Below are 18,833 nucleotides of genomic sequence, written 5' to 3'. Positions count from 1 at the left end.
AACACAATGTTGATGTTGGAAAATGTTAACTATAACATTACACACACAGATTTTGTATGATTACAGACATTTTCAAAAAATAAAACACACAGCACAACTTGTTTCTAAGAATTTGACATTTCTATAATGCTTGGACCTTTGACCAATGAATTTTCTACAGCTTAAAGCACAAATGCTTAGGCTCAAAACTTTCATTCTGTGGTAATACTGCTTTACATCAAACATGTGATGTCTACATTCAGTGTAAGTTTTAAAATTCAAGGTAGCAAACAAACAGAAATACGATACAGTGATGTCTTTGGATTGTAGGACTAACTTCATGATAACCAACACCAAATTGTTTTGCAGCACACACATAGTATACAAGATACTCCAGTGGCCAAATACACTAGTAAATGTGTAAATTTCATTGCTATTACATACAATTTTCTGGAACAGTAAACTACATTATAACATTCACCAGTTGGCCATGAGAAGAATATGCCAGAAAACAGAAATGACGCCACAGGTACAGATGTTAAATTGTGTTCTATTTTTTCAAGTATAGCGAGCATGGGGCACTCGAGAAAGAACTACAATTGGATGGTGGATGGCCCCTACCACTTGACTTGCTGCAATATCAATGGCAAAGTAAATGAGGTATTTTAACCCTATAAAAAAAACTGTTTATGACTTAATATCAGTCTCATGGCAATTATAAAGGTAGCACATTCTGTAGCAGTATTTCAGCACTGGGAAATATTTTAACACTATGAAGTGTCCAGCAAACCAATTCTAATAGAACAGGGTGTTTCAAAATGAATATACAGGTTTTAAGGCTTTGTAGCATGTATTACATTCACCTTACAATTATAAATAATACACCAAATGAAAGAAAAACACAAACAGTTTCTCTTACAATTACTCAGTGTGAGCAACAATCACATATCGAGTCGATAGGCAAGTTGTTCAGATACCTTGATCAATGTGTCAGGAGTAAGTGTTGCAATAACACTGTGTCTAATATCGGATAGATCAGCTGGTATCGGAGGTACATACTCATGAACACGTGTGAGAACATGAAGGTCATGCATAAAAAAGCTGTGTCAACTGGCCTCTTTCACCCAGTCCACCAGTCGCGTACTGAGTTATACCAGTGAGGCGGCGCACCATCTTGCTCCCACATAAAGATGTGTTGTTCTGCTTCTTCCCATTGAGGTACGGGTCATAGCTGTAGCACATCAAGATAAGGAACATCAGTTACAGTTGATTCGCCACCCATAAACTTTCCACGGGGGTATTTCTTGGGGCTAACAAGGGGAGGCCGCCAATTGTGAAATTCTGATTCGATTCATACTGCGCATAATGAAAGCTCATGGCCAGAGGAGTAATGTGGCAAAGCACCAAGATGCACTTCTCAGCCGATGTCGAGAAAATCGACAGTTAAAAGAAACAGTTGCGGTGAAACTCTCTACGATTAATAATTTTCCAGAGCTTCCTGGCGCAGCGGTAAGCGCTCTGGTTCGTAATCTGAAGGTCGCCGGATCGAATCCCGCGCCATGCAACTTTTTTTATTATTATTAGTTTTTTGTTTTATATATATATATATATATATATATATATATAGCGCAACTTATAACATCGTCGAAAATCAGTGCGGACGGGAGAGCTTTGGTACACCCTGTTAAACAAACTGAAAAATGGAGGCGGTACAATTGGAGCCGCCTCCATTTTTCAGTTTGTTTAACAGGGTGTACCAAAGCTCTCCCGTCCGCACTGATTTTCGACGATGTTATAAGTTGCGCTAGGGACCGCATCTACCTTCTTTCGAAGTTCACAGTTGGCATTATATGTAAAAGTCCTGTGATTAAGCTCCAAAGTGATTTAACTCCGAAACACAGTGTGGATTATCTGTCACATACTAAGAACCACATTTCTCTCAATTAGATCCTTATGTAGAATGTAAAAATGGCCACATGCTGAGTTTATATTTCATACGTGCCACAGCAAATTAGTGTTCGTGGGATTTCTATTCTAATTCGAACGTTTGACTTATGCTACACGTATTCGTTTCGGAATATCGTTTCTACGTCTTCCGTTAACTATACGTGGTTAACATTATGAAGACAATTAATAACATTTGTGAAATAAACTTTGTTTGCGGAAAACAATGATGTTCGAAGTCGCCAGTTTTTCCACACCGCTGCACCACAACGCTGTAGAAAATTATCAATCATAGAGAGTATTTCAGCGCAACGGTTTCTTTTAACTGTCGATTTTCTCGACAACGGTTGAGAAGTGCAGCTTGGTGCTTTGCCACATTACACCTCTGGCCATGAGCTTTTATTATGCGCAGTATGAATCGAATCTGAATTTCACAATTCGCGGCCTCCCCTTGTAAGTGTGAAAGTCTCGCACTCGTTCAACACGATGTTCAGTCACTCTGTCATTCCATACTCTTCCCATTGCGCACAGGTGTACAAATAAAACTGTTTGGGAGTTGCTCTTTCATTTTGTGTATTATTCACAATTGTAAGTTGAACGTAATAAATGCTACAACGCCTTAAAATCAGTATGTTCATTTTGAAACACCCTTATAGTGCTATTCTTGCTGCCAATTTTTTCTGTACTTAGGAAGTAGGTAAACGTTTTAATGTTGAATGCTTCTAGAATTAGTTATTTTGGGCTCACACATAACAGGGCAAAGGACCAAGCAGTATACTATCTATTGTAAAATTCTCTCTCTTTCTCTTTTAGCATTAAGATCGGCCTTACACGAGAGGAATTGTTTCTGGCTATCCTGGTTTTTAAAAGTCATTTTTACAAACCACTTAATTAGATGTGTAAAAACACTTTTCACTCTTGCATGATGGATATTTACTTGCAGTGGGAAATTCTGAACGCCAAACTTTGAAACAGTTCAGAGCTCACATACTACACAAGAAACACCACAACATTTTGTACCCTTTTGTGTACAGTACTCACTCCAGGGTTACCTAATGTCATTTTTGTTTTAATTACCTTCCCCTGTGTGCACTTGCACATCACTCACTGGAACTTTATTTTCACAGGCGGAATTTTTTCTGGAATATTCAGATTTTCAATATCCAATACTGAATATAAATTTACAGTCTCTATCTGCACTGTCATCCTCCACAAGAGAACACCAACAATGAACTCTTACTCATCATCAGCTTTTTCATCAGGTGACTCTGAACCACTTCTCTTGGGGGATTCAGACCCACGGGTGGACTTAGGCGATTTGCTCCCATCCCTGCTGGGTGATCTCGAAGGAGACTTCTCACTGTAAAATAAAGTATCACACGGTGTGAAAATACTCCTAAATTGCCATTTTGCATTGGACAATTAGTATTTTTAAACTCTTATCACTGTAATAACGAGTTATTATTTGGAGCTAACAGATCACATCAAACTATTCAAAGGCACAACAGAACTATGCTCGCTAAGCTTATTTTTAAGTACTCACCCAGACTCACCATCCATCTCCTCCATCTCTGGTCTCGATAAAGATCTTGATTTGGATCTCTGTCTAGTCTCTGAACGAGATCCCGAGCTTGAAGGTGACCGCGATTTTGCCTTTACATCAAACCGCTCCTCCGATCTGTTTGGAAAAAAACTTTTTCAAAACTCAAGAAAATGCTAGAATGAACAAATAAATTAGGTCCTCCCCCCCCCCCCCCCTCTCTCTCTCTCTCTCTCTCTCTCTCTCTCTCTCTCTCTCTCTCTCTCTCTCTCTTCCCCCCCCCTGCCCCTCCTCCCCCAATATGAATCAAATTTTACATAGTTATATTCTACAAGTTGTCCCCTATCATCAACAGGTCATACAACACTGTCTTTTACAACAATAATGATACCTTCTACAGGGTCGCCCAGCTACAATTCACTCCTGCAACTGAAGGATGTATTTCTGAAATGATGTAGCTCCAAGAAATGAAAATTTTCAGGAACAAATAAATATTAAATAATATGCTTCTTTTTCATATCCAAAGCCCACTTCTCAGCATGTGGCCATTTTTACATTCTACATAAGGATCTAATTGAGAGAAATGTGGTTCTTAGTATGTGACAGATAATCCACACTGTGTTTCGGAGTTAAATCACTTTGGAGCTTAATCACAGGACTTTTACATATAATGCCACCAAAAACAAGTAACAAGTATAATACTTGTTAAATTAATAAATCAAACCGAATTTACATGATTTCAAGCACCGTTTACTGGATTTAAGACAAATTTACATTATACTTAAGATTCTGTAAAGTGATAAGAATAAGTTAATCATTATTCCCTGGCAAGAGCATTTGCTTGGACTAAGAGAACATCTTGACATGAAGAGCTTAATGAATCAGATAATGCTTAATTTACTCAAACTAACATTATTCATCCTTCTGAGTGCTGTTACGCATTCTGTGTAAGAATGTATTTTTCCATTAACCCCAAAGAATTCACACAAAAAAAAACCACTGAAAATAATGATGATCATTGTTCATTCTCTTTCTTGCAGTTTTCAGTACCAGAGTAGTGTTTTTAATAAAACTGTCCCATTGAGGCTTTATTTATGAACAGAAAAGAATGCATGTTAAGCTTTGTTAACAATTCTTTATGATTTTATTGTTCAGCAGCATTCATCACTGTGTTTACAAACTAGAACAGGCTGACGAATATCACTAGATAGATATTGACCTATTATATAGCCTCTTTCAGGTATATGGTATGGACGTTTCTGTATTTAGCCTTCAAAAGTTTTTGTATTGCACACAATCCCAAAATTTCACTAAAAACTCAATAAATAAATGCCAGCATGATGCCTTCTAGTCTCCTATGCAATCTCAGAACTCTACAATTCAAGAAATGTATGAATTAGGAAAGTTTCTATAGCTTGCACACAAATTTGCAAGTTTGGAAAAATATCGTTTTAAACACAACAAATATTACTTTGAAAATAAAAGTAAAACAGTGTGATGCAAAAACATGTAACTAGACATCAACAAATTGAATACTGGTCTCAGGTGGAGACATGTAAGTTTGTAAGTAAGATCTTCAATTGTGCCTAAAACCAATGATCATGTTGGTCAATGTCAGACTGAGAGAGTGCGTATAACTTACATCCAGTTGTTGCTGTGAACAGCTCAGAGACGTTGGTAATATTATAAAGGTAATTTTTTAAATAGAGTACAGCAGACCAGACTACAAGATTCCGCAAAGGCAAGCCTGTGTGCCCAAGGCCATCACATAATGTGTGTTCAATAAAGCAGCAAGTTTGTAAAGGGTCATTCTATGGCTGGAACAGCAGGTTTCTGAGATATTTTAAGAATGGGAATCAAATTGTTGAAGGAGACATTGTTGAGTCCTGCATCATTCAGTGTCCCCTCTACTAACACAATGGTGATTAATGGTTAGTACAGTTTTATCTAGGAACTTAAATTAAAAATATGTTTGTATTATTAACATAGTTATTACACTAGAGCAGACTGTTAGCTACATTAGTTGATGGAAATAAGAAGTGATTAATCTGTATTCCTCATTTACATATTCTGAAACAACGATGTTGCACAAGATTTCCCACATCCTACACACACGTAAATGAAAAAAGCAACAGAAACAAAATGTCATGCAATCATTACCAAAAATGTTTAACTTGACCATACTTTAATGTGAGTTGTTGGTGATAGCCTCAACATAAATTAATGTTTTGTCGTACAGATTATAATGAAATAGTTATCATGAAGCCAGTGAAGTGTCCTATACCATGGCGTTACATGGGTAAAAAAAGTTCCCTATTACTTCATTTTTTAGCCCTGATTCACTCAGAAGAATCTGCTGCAGCAATCCTGATATACATGGCTCTGTAAGAGGTAGCAAGTATCATGTATGATGTAATTTTATGTTATTAGAATTTTACAACTACCATAGCCTACCATAAGTAAGCTTAGACCACGGTAATTTTCCATGTAGCTTTGATCATTTAACATCGTACCCACGTTGCCTGTACATTATAGCGTGATTTAAACTACTTGTCACTTGACATGTCATGGGCTGCTCGGCTCCACCACCAATACACCAATGGAAGCCTGGGTGCGAGATTTGGGTAACTTTTGGCTTCATAAGTCTTATGATGTAAGATTAAAATAGTCGACAGAGGGGCAGACAGAGGCTACACACTCCTAGCAAACTTTCAAAAAATGTTGGGACGTTGTGTGATTATACAGTCAGTCGCACAAATTCGTGTGTTTCACATGAGGATATTTTGAGAGAGAGAGAGAGAGAGAGAGAGAGAGAGAGAGAGAGAGAGAGAGAGAGAATGTAGTAGCACCTCTACTTCCTTTAGATACAGTGGTGGAGCAAACTGCAACTGCTCTACAAATCAGTGATTAGAATCTGTAAACAGAAATTCGCAAAAGAAAAACCAGACAAATCACTTAAGTTGGAGGCACCTTGGATAAAAAGGCACCTGGAGAAGGTCGTTACAAATCCCAATTATTTTCAGGATGATTCATTTCACTGTAAGAAATATGCATATTATTCAAGGACAGAGTACCTGGCATTCAAAAAGCTACATACTACTTTGCAGCAGCTAGGACCTATTTCAGGATACTGAACAGTCTCACTACGACTCGTGAAGAAGTTAGGATTCCTATAGGAATCCATTTTTAGGTGAAAGTTAATAATGGAACACCAAGATATTGATGCCTGGCAATGCTGTTTTGTTAGAGAATTAATAGGGACAAATTTTGACAATATAATTTGGCTACATGAAACATGGGTGAATAGGGTGGGGGGGGGGGAGGTCTGGTGGCCGCAGTTTAAAAGAAGGCTGGACAGACCATACCATCAGCAGTCGTATGGGAGCTCCGACCACCAGGGGAAAATGAATAATTGCAGCATAAGCCAGAAATTCAAAAGGTTTTATTTCTAATTGTCTGGTGTTATTCACTTCAAATAAGACCTTCGACTACAATGATGAGATGAACTACAATGATGAGATGAACTACAATGATGAGATGAACCACAACATTCTTGTGAAATGGTTTGAAGACAGTGCTTCAAAACTTGACGACAAACTATAACTGTCATGGATAACATGCCACAGCATTTGGTCATACAATACAAGATCCCCAAAAATGCAGTGAAGAAAAACTACATTATTTGTCGGCTAGAGAAAATTATGATACGGTTTGACAGTAGCTTGACACAGGCAGAACTTAGTCCACAACTCAAGTCCAAGAACCCAGTTCACAGAGTTACGGAAAAAGATTGCAGGCATAAAGTGCTCAGGCTGCCTTCATACCATTGCCATTTCCACACAACATAACCGACTAAGGGTAATGTTAGACACCACACTGCTGCAGAAAATAAAAAATTTACATTGACCACAGTGGAAAGACTTTTGAATGAGGCAGTTGAAAAAGTGACACCAGAAGACTGGGAAAGGAGTTATAAAGGAAACATGCAACAATGGAAGAGTATTAAAACAGTGCGTAGAGGACTTGATAATATCTGTCACTACGAGCCAAGACACTGATAGTTCAACGGACTGACTCAATTAACCTATCTCTTCCCATTATCTGATTAGTGTGTAGTATATAGTGTACTTTAATGAACATCTTACTTCGATTAAATCTGGTGTTTTTGACTTTATTTCAATCAATTACTCTTTCCTGTTGCGAGACTAATGAATACTGTTCAGACAGCTAAAATCATCTCCTTATGTTAAGTTACACCTTATATATCTCCTTAAGTAAGTTAGACTGTATATTAAATATATTTCATTTTGTGTAGACATGAAGATATTTCATGTGTGTAATATTTTCAAGATATGTAATGATGATAAGGTAACTTTTCTGCATGTGACAGTTTCTCCCGTTTCAATAGCTAACACAACGCCAGCTGAAATTAAATTTAAGAGAAGATTTCTGATGAGTTGAGAGATACCACAGGGTGACAGTATACATAAATTTCTAGATTTGTTGCTGAGCAAGATATTTTAGTAATCAATGACAGGAAAGTATTGTGAGAGCACAAGTTTTTGATATATGACAAGTTTGAAGCTGTTTACCAATGAGGAAAATTTAGTCTGTTTCAAAAAAATTAACGTAACTCTTTTCCAGATTAAACTTAAGAATAGATTAAAATTAAGAACAGATTTTTGATATGCTGCAAGAGAAGTAGTCTACATTGTACATGAATTTGAAATTTTTTACTTGATTTTTGTGGCAGATAGAGGCTTTAAAGTGATTTTCTATCACTGCGGAGAGTGATGCACTGTGGCAGCTGCCTGCAGGCTACTTGACACGACAATTCCACAACTCTGGAGCCTAAACATCAAGTGACAACTACTTTAAACCGGGCTATAGGTCTGAGTCATGCCTGCTGGGTGTTACACCACAATAATCGCTTTCTTTACATATGTAATCAGTGTCTTACTAGAGCTGCTAAACAGCAGAAGCCATCAACAGTATAGAAACTTATTGAGGACAACAAAGGGCCAGGGAGCCTATGGAACAGTTTTGTTCTGCATAGTTATCTTCCTGTCTGCTACTTAAGAATAAAGCAGTATTTACAGCAAAACAAATTGTCCAAGTTTAAGTCACATTTTACTCAAAAGGTGTCAATTTGTAATGTTAAACTGATGATGATGTAAATATAAAGGAAATACAATTTATCACATACAGCTAAAAACACAATTTCCGCAACAAAAGGGTAAAATAAAAATAACTGCAAAACAAAAGTATATTAAGCATTTCTTCAATACTTTGTAGAACTTATATAAAGTGAGTGAGAGAGAGAGAGAGAGAGAGAGAGAGAGAGAGAGAGAGAGAGAGTGTGTGTGTGTGTGTGTGTGTGTGTGTGTGTGTGTGTGTGTGAGAGAGAGAGAGAGAGAGAGAGAGAGAGAGAGAGAGAGAGAGAGAGAGAGAGAGAGGGGGGGGGGGGGGGGGGACGACACATGCAAAGAGAAGTTGTCTGCTCCCATTCTCTTACACCTTCATTTATGTTTCTGTAGCCAATAATTTGACCAGTAATCCTACTATTTACAATCATTCATGTAATGTACCAAAACTACTGAACCATTGTTGTTGCTGAATTTAAAGTTTCATGTTGTACATTTATGACCAATAGATTCAGATACTTTTCCTAAACTATCAACATCAGTAATGAAACATGAAATCAGTAAAGCAACAGTTTGCATTGTTAATGCATATCCCAAAATACCTCTTCATTTCAGCAAAAATGTCAGCACAAAGAACTGTCCAAAATAATTACAAGCATTTTAGATTAAATTATATAAATATCAGGTGTAGGTGGGGATGGTTTTAGAAATGAATAGTATATTGAAAGATTACTTTCACTATTACTTTCCCAGGTAAGAGTGAGGCACGGAACAGTTGCAAGTTTGAAATACTGCCCACAGAAATACGACTGGCAATTGACAGAATTGCAACATGCAAATATGTCCAGTCAAACAAACACTAATTACCTGCATGCTGGAATACATTAACTTCTGATTAACTTTCAGCTACCAAAATAAGTTCTTTAATACATTTCTGCCCACAATTTATGACGACGATGATTGGTTTGTGGGGAGCTCAAATGCACTGTCATCAGTGCTCATACAAAGTCCCAATTTTTACACAGCTCAGTGTTTGTACACAGTCAAATCTAGCCACTGTCACAAATTATGATGACAATGAAATGATGAAGACAACACAAACACCCAGTCCCCGGGCAGAGAAAATGCCCAACCCAGCTGGGGATCGAACCTGAGACCCCGCGACCATCCACAAATTATGATTCCAGATGGTGGTTACTAATACCCTTTCCTCTTCTACCACATTGTAGCATGTGTGTTGGTTGGTTGAATAGCTGTAGCTATGGCTGAGGTCTCTGTCATCTCTTCTCTTAAGAGAATGAAGTAACTTTACAATTATCACTGCTCCCTAGCACATCATTCCAGAGTGGATCTTCTGCCTCAGGTGTCTGACTTCATAGAGGGACAGCAGGGAAGCTACAGACCAATGGAAGTCAGGATCTGGCAATGAATCTATTCAGAAATGGACAAACTGACGAGGAAGCCCTGCGACATGTTTCCTAATGTATCACTCACAATAAAGCAGCTGCTAGATGAGCAGCAGACTTGTTGTAGGGTAAGTCCAAAGAAAAAAGTTAACACAAATAATAATGTCTTCAGCAAGAGCGCAAAATGAATTAATACCAAACATCATATTGGAGAAGCTAGCCATGTATCAAGAATGTGATAACAACAAGTATATGACAATAGAGCTTACAATGCTACATGTCTATCTGCAGCACCAGTACTCACAGTGCAAATATAATGGCAGCACAGATGCAGTCATTCTGAACTTGCACGTGCTATTTCCTACTTCATAAGCTTAGGAATAATGTCAGCCAAAACTTACTGCTGCATTCATATTTTGCTTATATCCACCCCCATCTTTCATATGGTATTCCGCTCTGGGGAAATTCTCCAAATTCAGTATCAATTTTCAGATGGAAAAAAAAAAAAAAAAAAAAAAAAAAAAAAAATCTCTTCGATGTATAGTGGGTTTATCTCCTAGGGATACATGCAGGGAACTTTTCAAAAACTTATCATCATGACAGTTCCTTGTTTGTACATCTATTATTGCTTATTACACGTAAAAGAAAACATAGCTCAATATCCCCTTAGGTCATCTGTCCACACCCATAATACAAGACGAAACCATACAATTCATCTGCCATACTCTAGATTGTCCAAGATACATAATAGTTATAAATATGTAGGCCTCTAACTGTTTAATATGCTCCCTAAAACTGTACAAACAGTATCAAAAATAAATTTAAGACAACATTGGGTCAAAGGTAAAGCATTTTACTCAGTTGATGAATATAAAGATTATAATATGGAAGATTTGCTGTTTTAACATAGAGAAAGGTACCTCTGCCTGTAGTAGGACCTAAATTTGGAAAAACAATATCTGACATATAGGCATAATAGACCTATTTCAAGTGCTCTACATGCGTATCAATGTATTAGGATAATGACATAATGTCATCAACATGAGTACTCCCCACTTAATATAAATTTGTAGAATGTTTTCTTTTTTATTGTAAAATTAACAATATATAAAATTCCAAATGTGTGCTATTGTACTACACTAACATTAATATGCTTTGTATATATGTTGTTATGAGAATATAACCATCTTTATACTGTAGTTGAACTTATTGACAAAGCCCATTGTATAAGAAAATACTGAACGGCTAATAAAGATTTTTATTCTTATTCATAGTTGCAGCGCACTTCGTAATTGTAAACATCATGAGCATCTCATGGATGATTAACACAAGGCTGCTCCCAAGGTAATGAAAGGCAACACTTGCCACAAAATGGCAGTAAGTGCTGCATGATGAATCTCACGATGTCGACATCCTTAATAACTGAAACGGAATGGTGTTGACAGCTGCTCTCCAGTCTGTTTCAAGATTCTGTCAACGAATTCCAGTGTATCTCAAGCAATATACAAAAAGGTCCTTGTAGGCAATATAATGGAAGTTGAAAGTGTAACCATTCTCCCTGCTCCAGCTGACTGGGGTGGGGTGGCGATTTGTAACAATGGGTGGGCCAAATTAGCATGGTTTCCCAAAACGTGGTATACTGTGTGTGCCTCTACAACCACATGGCCTCAAAAATAATTCGAAAATACAGTCAGGGGACCAACCTAGATTTTGCCTTCTCGAGCATTTTCTGTATTAAATTAGGAATGCCAAAATTAACCTGCCCCTACAACCATCATCCTCTACTTAGGCAATACCTCAGTAGTGTCTGCAGACCTGGGATAATTAGCTTAGTAGTATTAATTGAGTAATTATGATTGACAACTTATTAATTGCCCTACCTGTCTGTTTGGCATCAATTTCCTCTGAATTTTATTGAGAGTTCGAATCTGTGATCAGAATTAAAGGATTAATTTCATTACTCTCTCTCTCTCTCTCTCTCTCTCTCTCTCTCTCTCTCTCTGTCGTGGGGACTGGTCTGGACAGACACTGTGGCCTCACCATGCACATTTTGACAAAGTCACTGCATTACAACACATTTGCCCAAATACACTATTACTAATCTTGTGTCACTGAAACTGAATCTACTGTATTATCTTTGTTTTCACTGCTTAAAAATGTAGTTACTTATCATTGAATTTGAACATTATGTCAGACTGGACTTCAGAAAACTTCTCCTGTCCGGTAATATTTTTCCTTCTTTTGCTACTGATTCAGTCTGCCATGATGTTAATATAGACTGAACAGTAACAATTTAACCACATTTATCTCGATTAATTTGAATGTAATCCATTATTGATCTTACACAAAGTAAGTTTAATAATCTTCATAACCTGATCTCAATCACTGAACATTCCACACACATTGTGGGGCCAAGTGTCAACTTCAAATCAAAGGATCTTGATGGGAAGAGGAGGGGGGTGTTCAATGTCCTGATGTTTCTTTCAGTTATCCGTTCTTTCACCACCTTCACCTTGTTCATCAGTGTGAAAAGTATGAAGCTGCACCGTAGTTTGGAGCTAACATTAAACTGAAGATTCCCCTATAACTGGCTGAGGAAGCCAGATGAAATGTTATAGCAATCTACTCTTTCCATGTTGTTATCCCATCTTGGACTTTTACATTATCAGTTGCATTACCTACCCCAAAATAAGTAACAGTAGCAAAACTATTTTTTAATTAATTTTATTCAGTAGCCTTTGGTTTCTTACCCGTATCTGAGTGAATGTGGGTTTTCAAAAGTAAAATGTCATTTATAATGGCTCTGTTGTATCCCAAACCTGACTGTTTGGAGACACCACCAACTGTTCATTGCTCCACCACTGTCCCAAAATTGTATGTTCTGTTAAACATATCTCAATAATTGTATACGGGAAGATGGGACCTGCATCTACAGATAAGTGAGCCAAAGATTAGTAAACATCAATTGTAACCAACTTCCCAGTTTTGATTTTGTAAGATCTCGCCACTAAGCCATTATACCTGTAATTATTTCCACACCACCTCTAACAGTCTGTGTGTTAACTAACGCTTTATCATAGTACCAACAGCAGTGAGCAGAATAATAATTCACATCAGTTAATAAAGCTTACCTAGTTCTCAACAGGCTGGCCATCGTGAACATAACATGGTACACAAGAAAGAATGATCAACTACCATACAATTAAGCATTCAAATTAAGTATTATATTCAATGAAACAGTAAAAGTTTCATGATAAACACTAACTTTGAGCGTGATCTTGACTTTGACCGGGACTTTGATTTTGAGCGTGATCTTGACTTTGAACGAGATGGCGATTTGTAACGACCAACAGACTTCGATTTAGAATGACTCCTTGAACGACTACCACGGCTCCTGGATCTGTAACAAAGGAATTACAAATTTTAATAAACATTTGCAAATACTACATTCACAATTAACAGTTTCAGTATTATGCACTGGCAGGACATGTTGTACAGAAAGAATCATGTGTCTCATAGCTCGTGTTACGAAACTTGAACAGCATGAGCTCAGGTATGGTATGGCATAAATGCTAATTTATGATTTTGCTGTGATGGTACACTTGCACAATCTCAAAATTTTAAAACATACTGGTACAAACTGAGACCAGTATTACTAAGTTCTGGATCAGGTTTAGAGTGCCACTGCTGTGGCAACACACATCAGAGATGTTTCAAAAGTATTAATTTTAGGGCTAAGGACACAGATGCCTAAATGATCACAGAAGACTTAAATTAAAAATTGTTTTTGTACTTTAAAAACATTCCACTTACATAGGAAAATTCCAGAAGAGCATGCTATATTCTTTAAATGATGTTAGGACCAGAACAGCTTCTTACACGTAACATCATATATTCAGTTAAAAAAGTCACAGCATTATTTCCTGTGTGATGCCAATGAGTCCACCATTAACTTTCCTGACTTGAATATAATGGGTCAGGCAAAAAATTAAAGTTTCTCGAATACCTCATTAGGCAGGGTTAGCACAATTTTCTTGAAGTTTGTGAGGAACAAGTCTATTATCTCTATCTGTCCCTTCAGCTATGTGGACATCTGGTGGCACTGTTTAGAGAATACTCACAGGTGATACAGGAACTGAATTAAGTATAGCAAAGCAAATGTTGAACTGTTTCTTTCCAGAGGAAAATCCATGCAAACTATCCTGGTTCAACTCTCGCACCACGATATAGATTAGTGTCTGTGGTGTGGAGAAACATCTGAAAGCACTAAATTATACAGTTACAAGGTGTGATGGAATCCCTACTACATTCTATATAGAATTTAGGTCTTTCTCAAAAACCCTTTTAATCATAACATACTACAGATCCCTCAACAACAAGTGTGCCAAGCACTTTGAAGACTGCACATATTCACATCTGTCTTCTTTAGCAGAAGTGATCCACATAACCACTGTCCAATAAATTTCACACTGATCTGTTTTAGACTCTCAGAACATACCCTAAGTTCAAATGTAATGAGATATCTAACAGAATGGCTTCCTCCACACAATGTTGATTCAGTAAATATCTCTAAAGTGAAACTCAATCCACACTTCTCATATGATATCATGAAAGCAATGGATCAAGGCAAGCAGGCAGATGGGTATTTCTCCACAACCGAAAAGCATTAGGCTACCACGCAAGCATTTTAATGGAAGTGTGATTATGTGAACTATCAAACTAAATTTGTTAGTGGACTGAGGATTTATTGGTAAGGAGCATGCTATCCAGGATGGAAAGTCATCAATAGATGAGAGACCTTCAGATGTGTACCATGGGAGTGTACGGAGACCTTTCCAGATATTAATGATTTCGCAGACGATTATAAACCTCAGTCATCTTTAACGAAGTACTGTAAGAGAGAGAGAGAGAGAGAGAGAGAGAGAGAGAGAGAGAGAGAGAGAGAGAGAGAGGCTTCACAAATGTTCAGTCAATATCTATAAGATTTCAAAGTGGTGCAAGGATTGGCAACTTGCCTTAAATGTTCAAAGTGTAAAATCATGTGCTTTACAAACTGAAGCTACCTAGTACCTTATGACTTCAGTAGAAATAAGGGACAACTGTAACCAATCAACTCTTCCAAATAACCAGGTAACAGTTTGTATGGATACGAGGAGCAATGATCACATTGCCTTCGTAGTAGGTAAAGCAGGTGGTAGACTTCAGTTCACTGGTACTACACTGGGAAAATTTTATCTGCCTATAAATGAGATAGCTAACAAAACACTCCTGTGTTCCATCTCATGCTACTTACATATGTGGAACCAATATGAAACCAAAAAAAAGGGGAATAATGAATGTATAGAACTTAGGATAGCACAAATGGTCACAGGTTTATGATGCAAAAAGACGGACGAAGATACCCAACTCTGGCTGTCTTTTCGTATCATAATTCAACAAGAGTTGCTGTGCCATTACATCCCGCATGCTGGAAGTATATGGTCACAGGTTTGATCAAACAATGGGAGTGTGTCACAGAGATGCTAAAAAACCTGAACTGGTACAGGAATGAAAATGCTAACCAGTCTATGAACATCTACCTCACATTTCAAGGACCATTTTTACAGAAGGAATCTAAGAACATACTACAGTCCTTTATCACTCCTGTAAGGACCACAATGACCAGATTAGACTAACTACAGCATGCAAATACACATTTATGCAATCTTTCTTTCTGTGCTAAATAGGAAAGTCAAATGCAAAGAACCCCTAATAAGTGATAAAACATTGAGTACCCTGTGCTATGCACATCCCAATAGTTTGTGGAGTGCAAGTGTACATATTTAGCTCTTACACAGCAAATACCTTTCTCCAATATACAAAATTGCAAATTAAATGAACTTTTGTTTGCAACTCCATATAGGTTGCAGTACAGCCTTCATCAGATCGTATCATTTGGGTTTCAATGGACATACCAAAAAAATTTCAAATATCTTATGAATTTTAGTGATTCTGAGTAGCAAACTATGAAAGAAAGTTGTAATGGCAAAAACATATGCCTGCAGTGAAACATTTGTAGCTCAAATTAACTGGAAGAGGGAAGTTATGCATTTCAGGTGATTTGCTACTTAAACGAAACACAGAAAATTTCCTTCAATTAGATTTACTAAAGAATGATTAGCAATACAGTAAGATGATTCACATTTGCTTCAATGGTTAATTTCTGGATGACCCCAATATTGTCACTTTGATTAACCCAAGCCATTTGCCTTTCGGGATTTTGAAAGCCATGTAACACCATAACCGTACTCCCCAAGTTTCATGTGATACAGCTGTCATTGGAAACATCCACATTATTCATGCCTTCAGAATACCATATTCACCCAAGTACAGGCTGCTCGTTTTATTAAGGAACTATTAAGTGCAGCATATTACTATGGGACTGACCTACAACTGTATGATTAGGCTGTGGCAAGTTAAAACTTGCCAACACACTGGCAGTGGTACAAAGTCTGATGAACTGATACAGTAAATCTGTGTTTATCAGATATGTTCCATAACCAGTGGTTGCTGTCTAATCAGAACTGATTTTGCCCCTGTTCATTCAGATGTTCAAAATATTTATACAGGTTGTTGGCTGTGAAGTTGCGCAACAACATCAGTTCTGCCTTCCTGCAGAATGCAAAAGATGTATTGGCCAACTGCTCATTGTCTATCACTGAATTTACTAGTTTTGATGAATATTACCACTGAGTAAGAACACAGTTCACAATCGAAAAACAAGATGCACACAAAGAAGACAATTCCTCTGTAATGAGAGTAGTCTCCCTGTTGAGTTAAGGCAGTAATGGGCCAATTTAAAATGTTATTTACTTACCTTGAACGAGTCCTGCTGCGACGACGTGATCTGGAACGCGAAGGAGACCTAGACCGCGAACTAGACGAACGGGACCGTCTGCCTCTACTCGAATGTGTATCTTCAATTAGACGGATACGACGGCCATTAAGTTCTGTGTCATCTAACTTTTGAAGTGCATTCCTCATGTCAGAGTATGACGCAAACTCTACCACCCTGCAAAATAATCCAACATTACATACTGCAACTTATTTTTAAATTGACTCATGTAAACATTTTGTCACTCCAATTTGTACATACCCTTCATTTCGACGCTGTTTGTGAGCATCAGCGTATGTAACTTCTCCAGCCTGTCTCATAAAATCCTTCAGATCCTGTAATAGATAATGTGAACTAAGTAGTAAGAATCCAAGTATTACCAGAATACACAGTAAACAATCCTTCAAATATACAGCAGTAAATAATGTGCTAAACCAAAACATGAGGTACTGGAATGAAGTTCGAATTTCAGGGGAGACAATTGTGTATGGATTCCGAGGAGTGAGATTAAGTACCATAGCAGCAGTAGTATGGCCAATTGTGTTCAATAACCTTCTGCACACACTATCAAACACTGGAAAACATTTATGAAATATTTCACTTTTACGGTGAATGGTGATCTATGCCCTGTTACTCACATTCCATTCCACACCTGTCAACTGCCTTAAATTCCAGGCATTATACATACAAAACATGAATACCTATTAATCCCACTGAACTATTATGCATCCACTCTTCTGTATACTCTTGAGTAAGAGCCCATCAATGAGCAAAAATAAATAAAAAATAAACACACAGCTTGAGATAGAAGTGAATATTTGTTTGTTTTATGTCCTTCCTCCTACTCCAAACATTGAGTGAAGGTATAAGATACTTTAAGTGCAAGCAATAGAAAACTATAATAGTGCTGGCACATATGTTTATCACTTCACATGTATTCAATGTCCTGTTGTTGAACAGTTCTATATTTCTTACAGCACATTTGGGGATTTGATTTCTCCCTTCATGAAAGATAATCCTCCAATTAAACCACCACCACCACTTAATTTAAATTTCCACTTATTACAAGCTTTATACCATCCTTAATGCAGCTAATACAGTAACTACACTTCCAAAAACGCACTTCATATACGGTCTGAATAAACAGCAAAAATTTTAAATCTAGCTCTGTGAGCACAGGTTAGCCCTGACAAAATTTCATTTTAACATCTTTGGTTTAAAACATTAAAATTATCATACCTGCCAGCTTATTCTGCTAGAAAGATTTTCCACAATCAAGCGATACTCAGTTCTTGTTGGTGGTCCATACCTAGAAGTAAAAGCAACCCTGTGCATGCAATGATTCAAGGAAGTACATAATATTTAAAAAGATACAACAATTAATATTTTACATATATACTGGAAGTCCCCTTATTTTTAATAATACTGAAACTACATCTCATGAAAACTAAAACTGTAATACTATGTGGACACTTTAACATGGCAGTTTCATGTGAAGGTGTTTTTAATTATGGTTGCACAAGATAGAGGTTGCACCTGAACTACCACATTTACTACATTGTTCACCTAAGCAACCAACTGCACAGCAGCCATTACCAAATGCTTTAAGCACTCTGCTTTGCTTCGGCCTGCTTGTTTTTTCTTATCTTGAAAAGAGAGAAATGAGTAATCCTGTTCCATAATGGGTATCAGTGTGACTCAACACTAGAAAGAACTGGTGATCCCTTTGACCATGTCAGTTGTGCATTCGCAGAAGCACAAATCCAAGGTGTACACTGCTAGCCCTATGGTAGTGAGATGGAGCTTGTTCCCCTGCACCTCTCCTCTCCCCTTGTACGTTAGATTTTCTCACCTGTTTACAATCACGGCTGACTTCCATGTTGTAGTGTCCACACCACATTTTTCATATTAATTAATGATGCCTATAGAATGCTATGAAACTGAAC

General features: G+C 37.3%; 1 protein-coding gene across 5 annotated transcripts in view; it reads right to left on the bottom strand.

Moving 5' to 3' along the window:
• Positions 1 to 2,103: 2,103 nt before the first annotated feature.
• The window catches only part of LOC126469624 (serine-arginine protein 55-like), a 28,214-nt gene continuing 11,484 nt past the window's right edge, over positions 2,104 to 18,833 (bottom strand). For all 5 annotated transcript variants that reach the window (XM_050096749.1, XM_050096747.1, XM_050096748.1 and 2 more), the window contains 6 exons: positions 18,127 to 18,196; positions 17,149 to 17,222; positions 16,870 to 17,064; positions 13,279 to 13,413; positions 3,467 to 3,601; positions 2,104 to 3,283 (listed from right to left, as the gene is read on the bottom strand). In XM_050096749.1, the coding sequence (XP_049952706.1) occupies positions 3,160 to 3,283; positions 3,467 to 3,601; positions 13,279 to 13,413; positions 16,870 to 17,064; positions 17,149 to 17,222; positions 18,127 to 18,196 (733 nt within the window). In that variant the 3' untranslated portion in view covers positions 2,104 to 3,159. The remainder of the gene's footprint in view (positions 3,284 to 3,466; positions 3,602 to 13,278; positions 13,414 to 16,869; positions 17,065 to 17,148; positions 17,223 to 18,126; positions 18,197 to 18,833) is intronic.

Source organism: Schistocerca serialis, chromosome 3 (assembly GCF_023864345.2).
Source record: "Schistocerca serialis cubense isolate TAMUIC-IGC-003099 chromosome 3, iqSchSeri2.2, whole genome shotgun sequence".
In the NCBI taxonomy this organism is placed as follows: domain Eukaryota; kingdom Metazoa; phylum Arthropoda; class Insecta; order Orthoptera; family Acrididae; genus Schistocerca; species Schistocerca serialis.
This window is presented reverse-complemented; position numbering and strand designations above follow the sequence as displayed.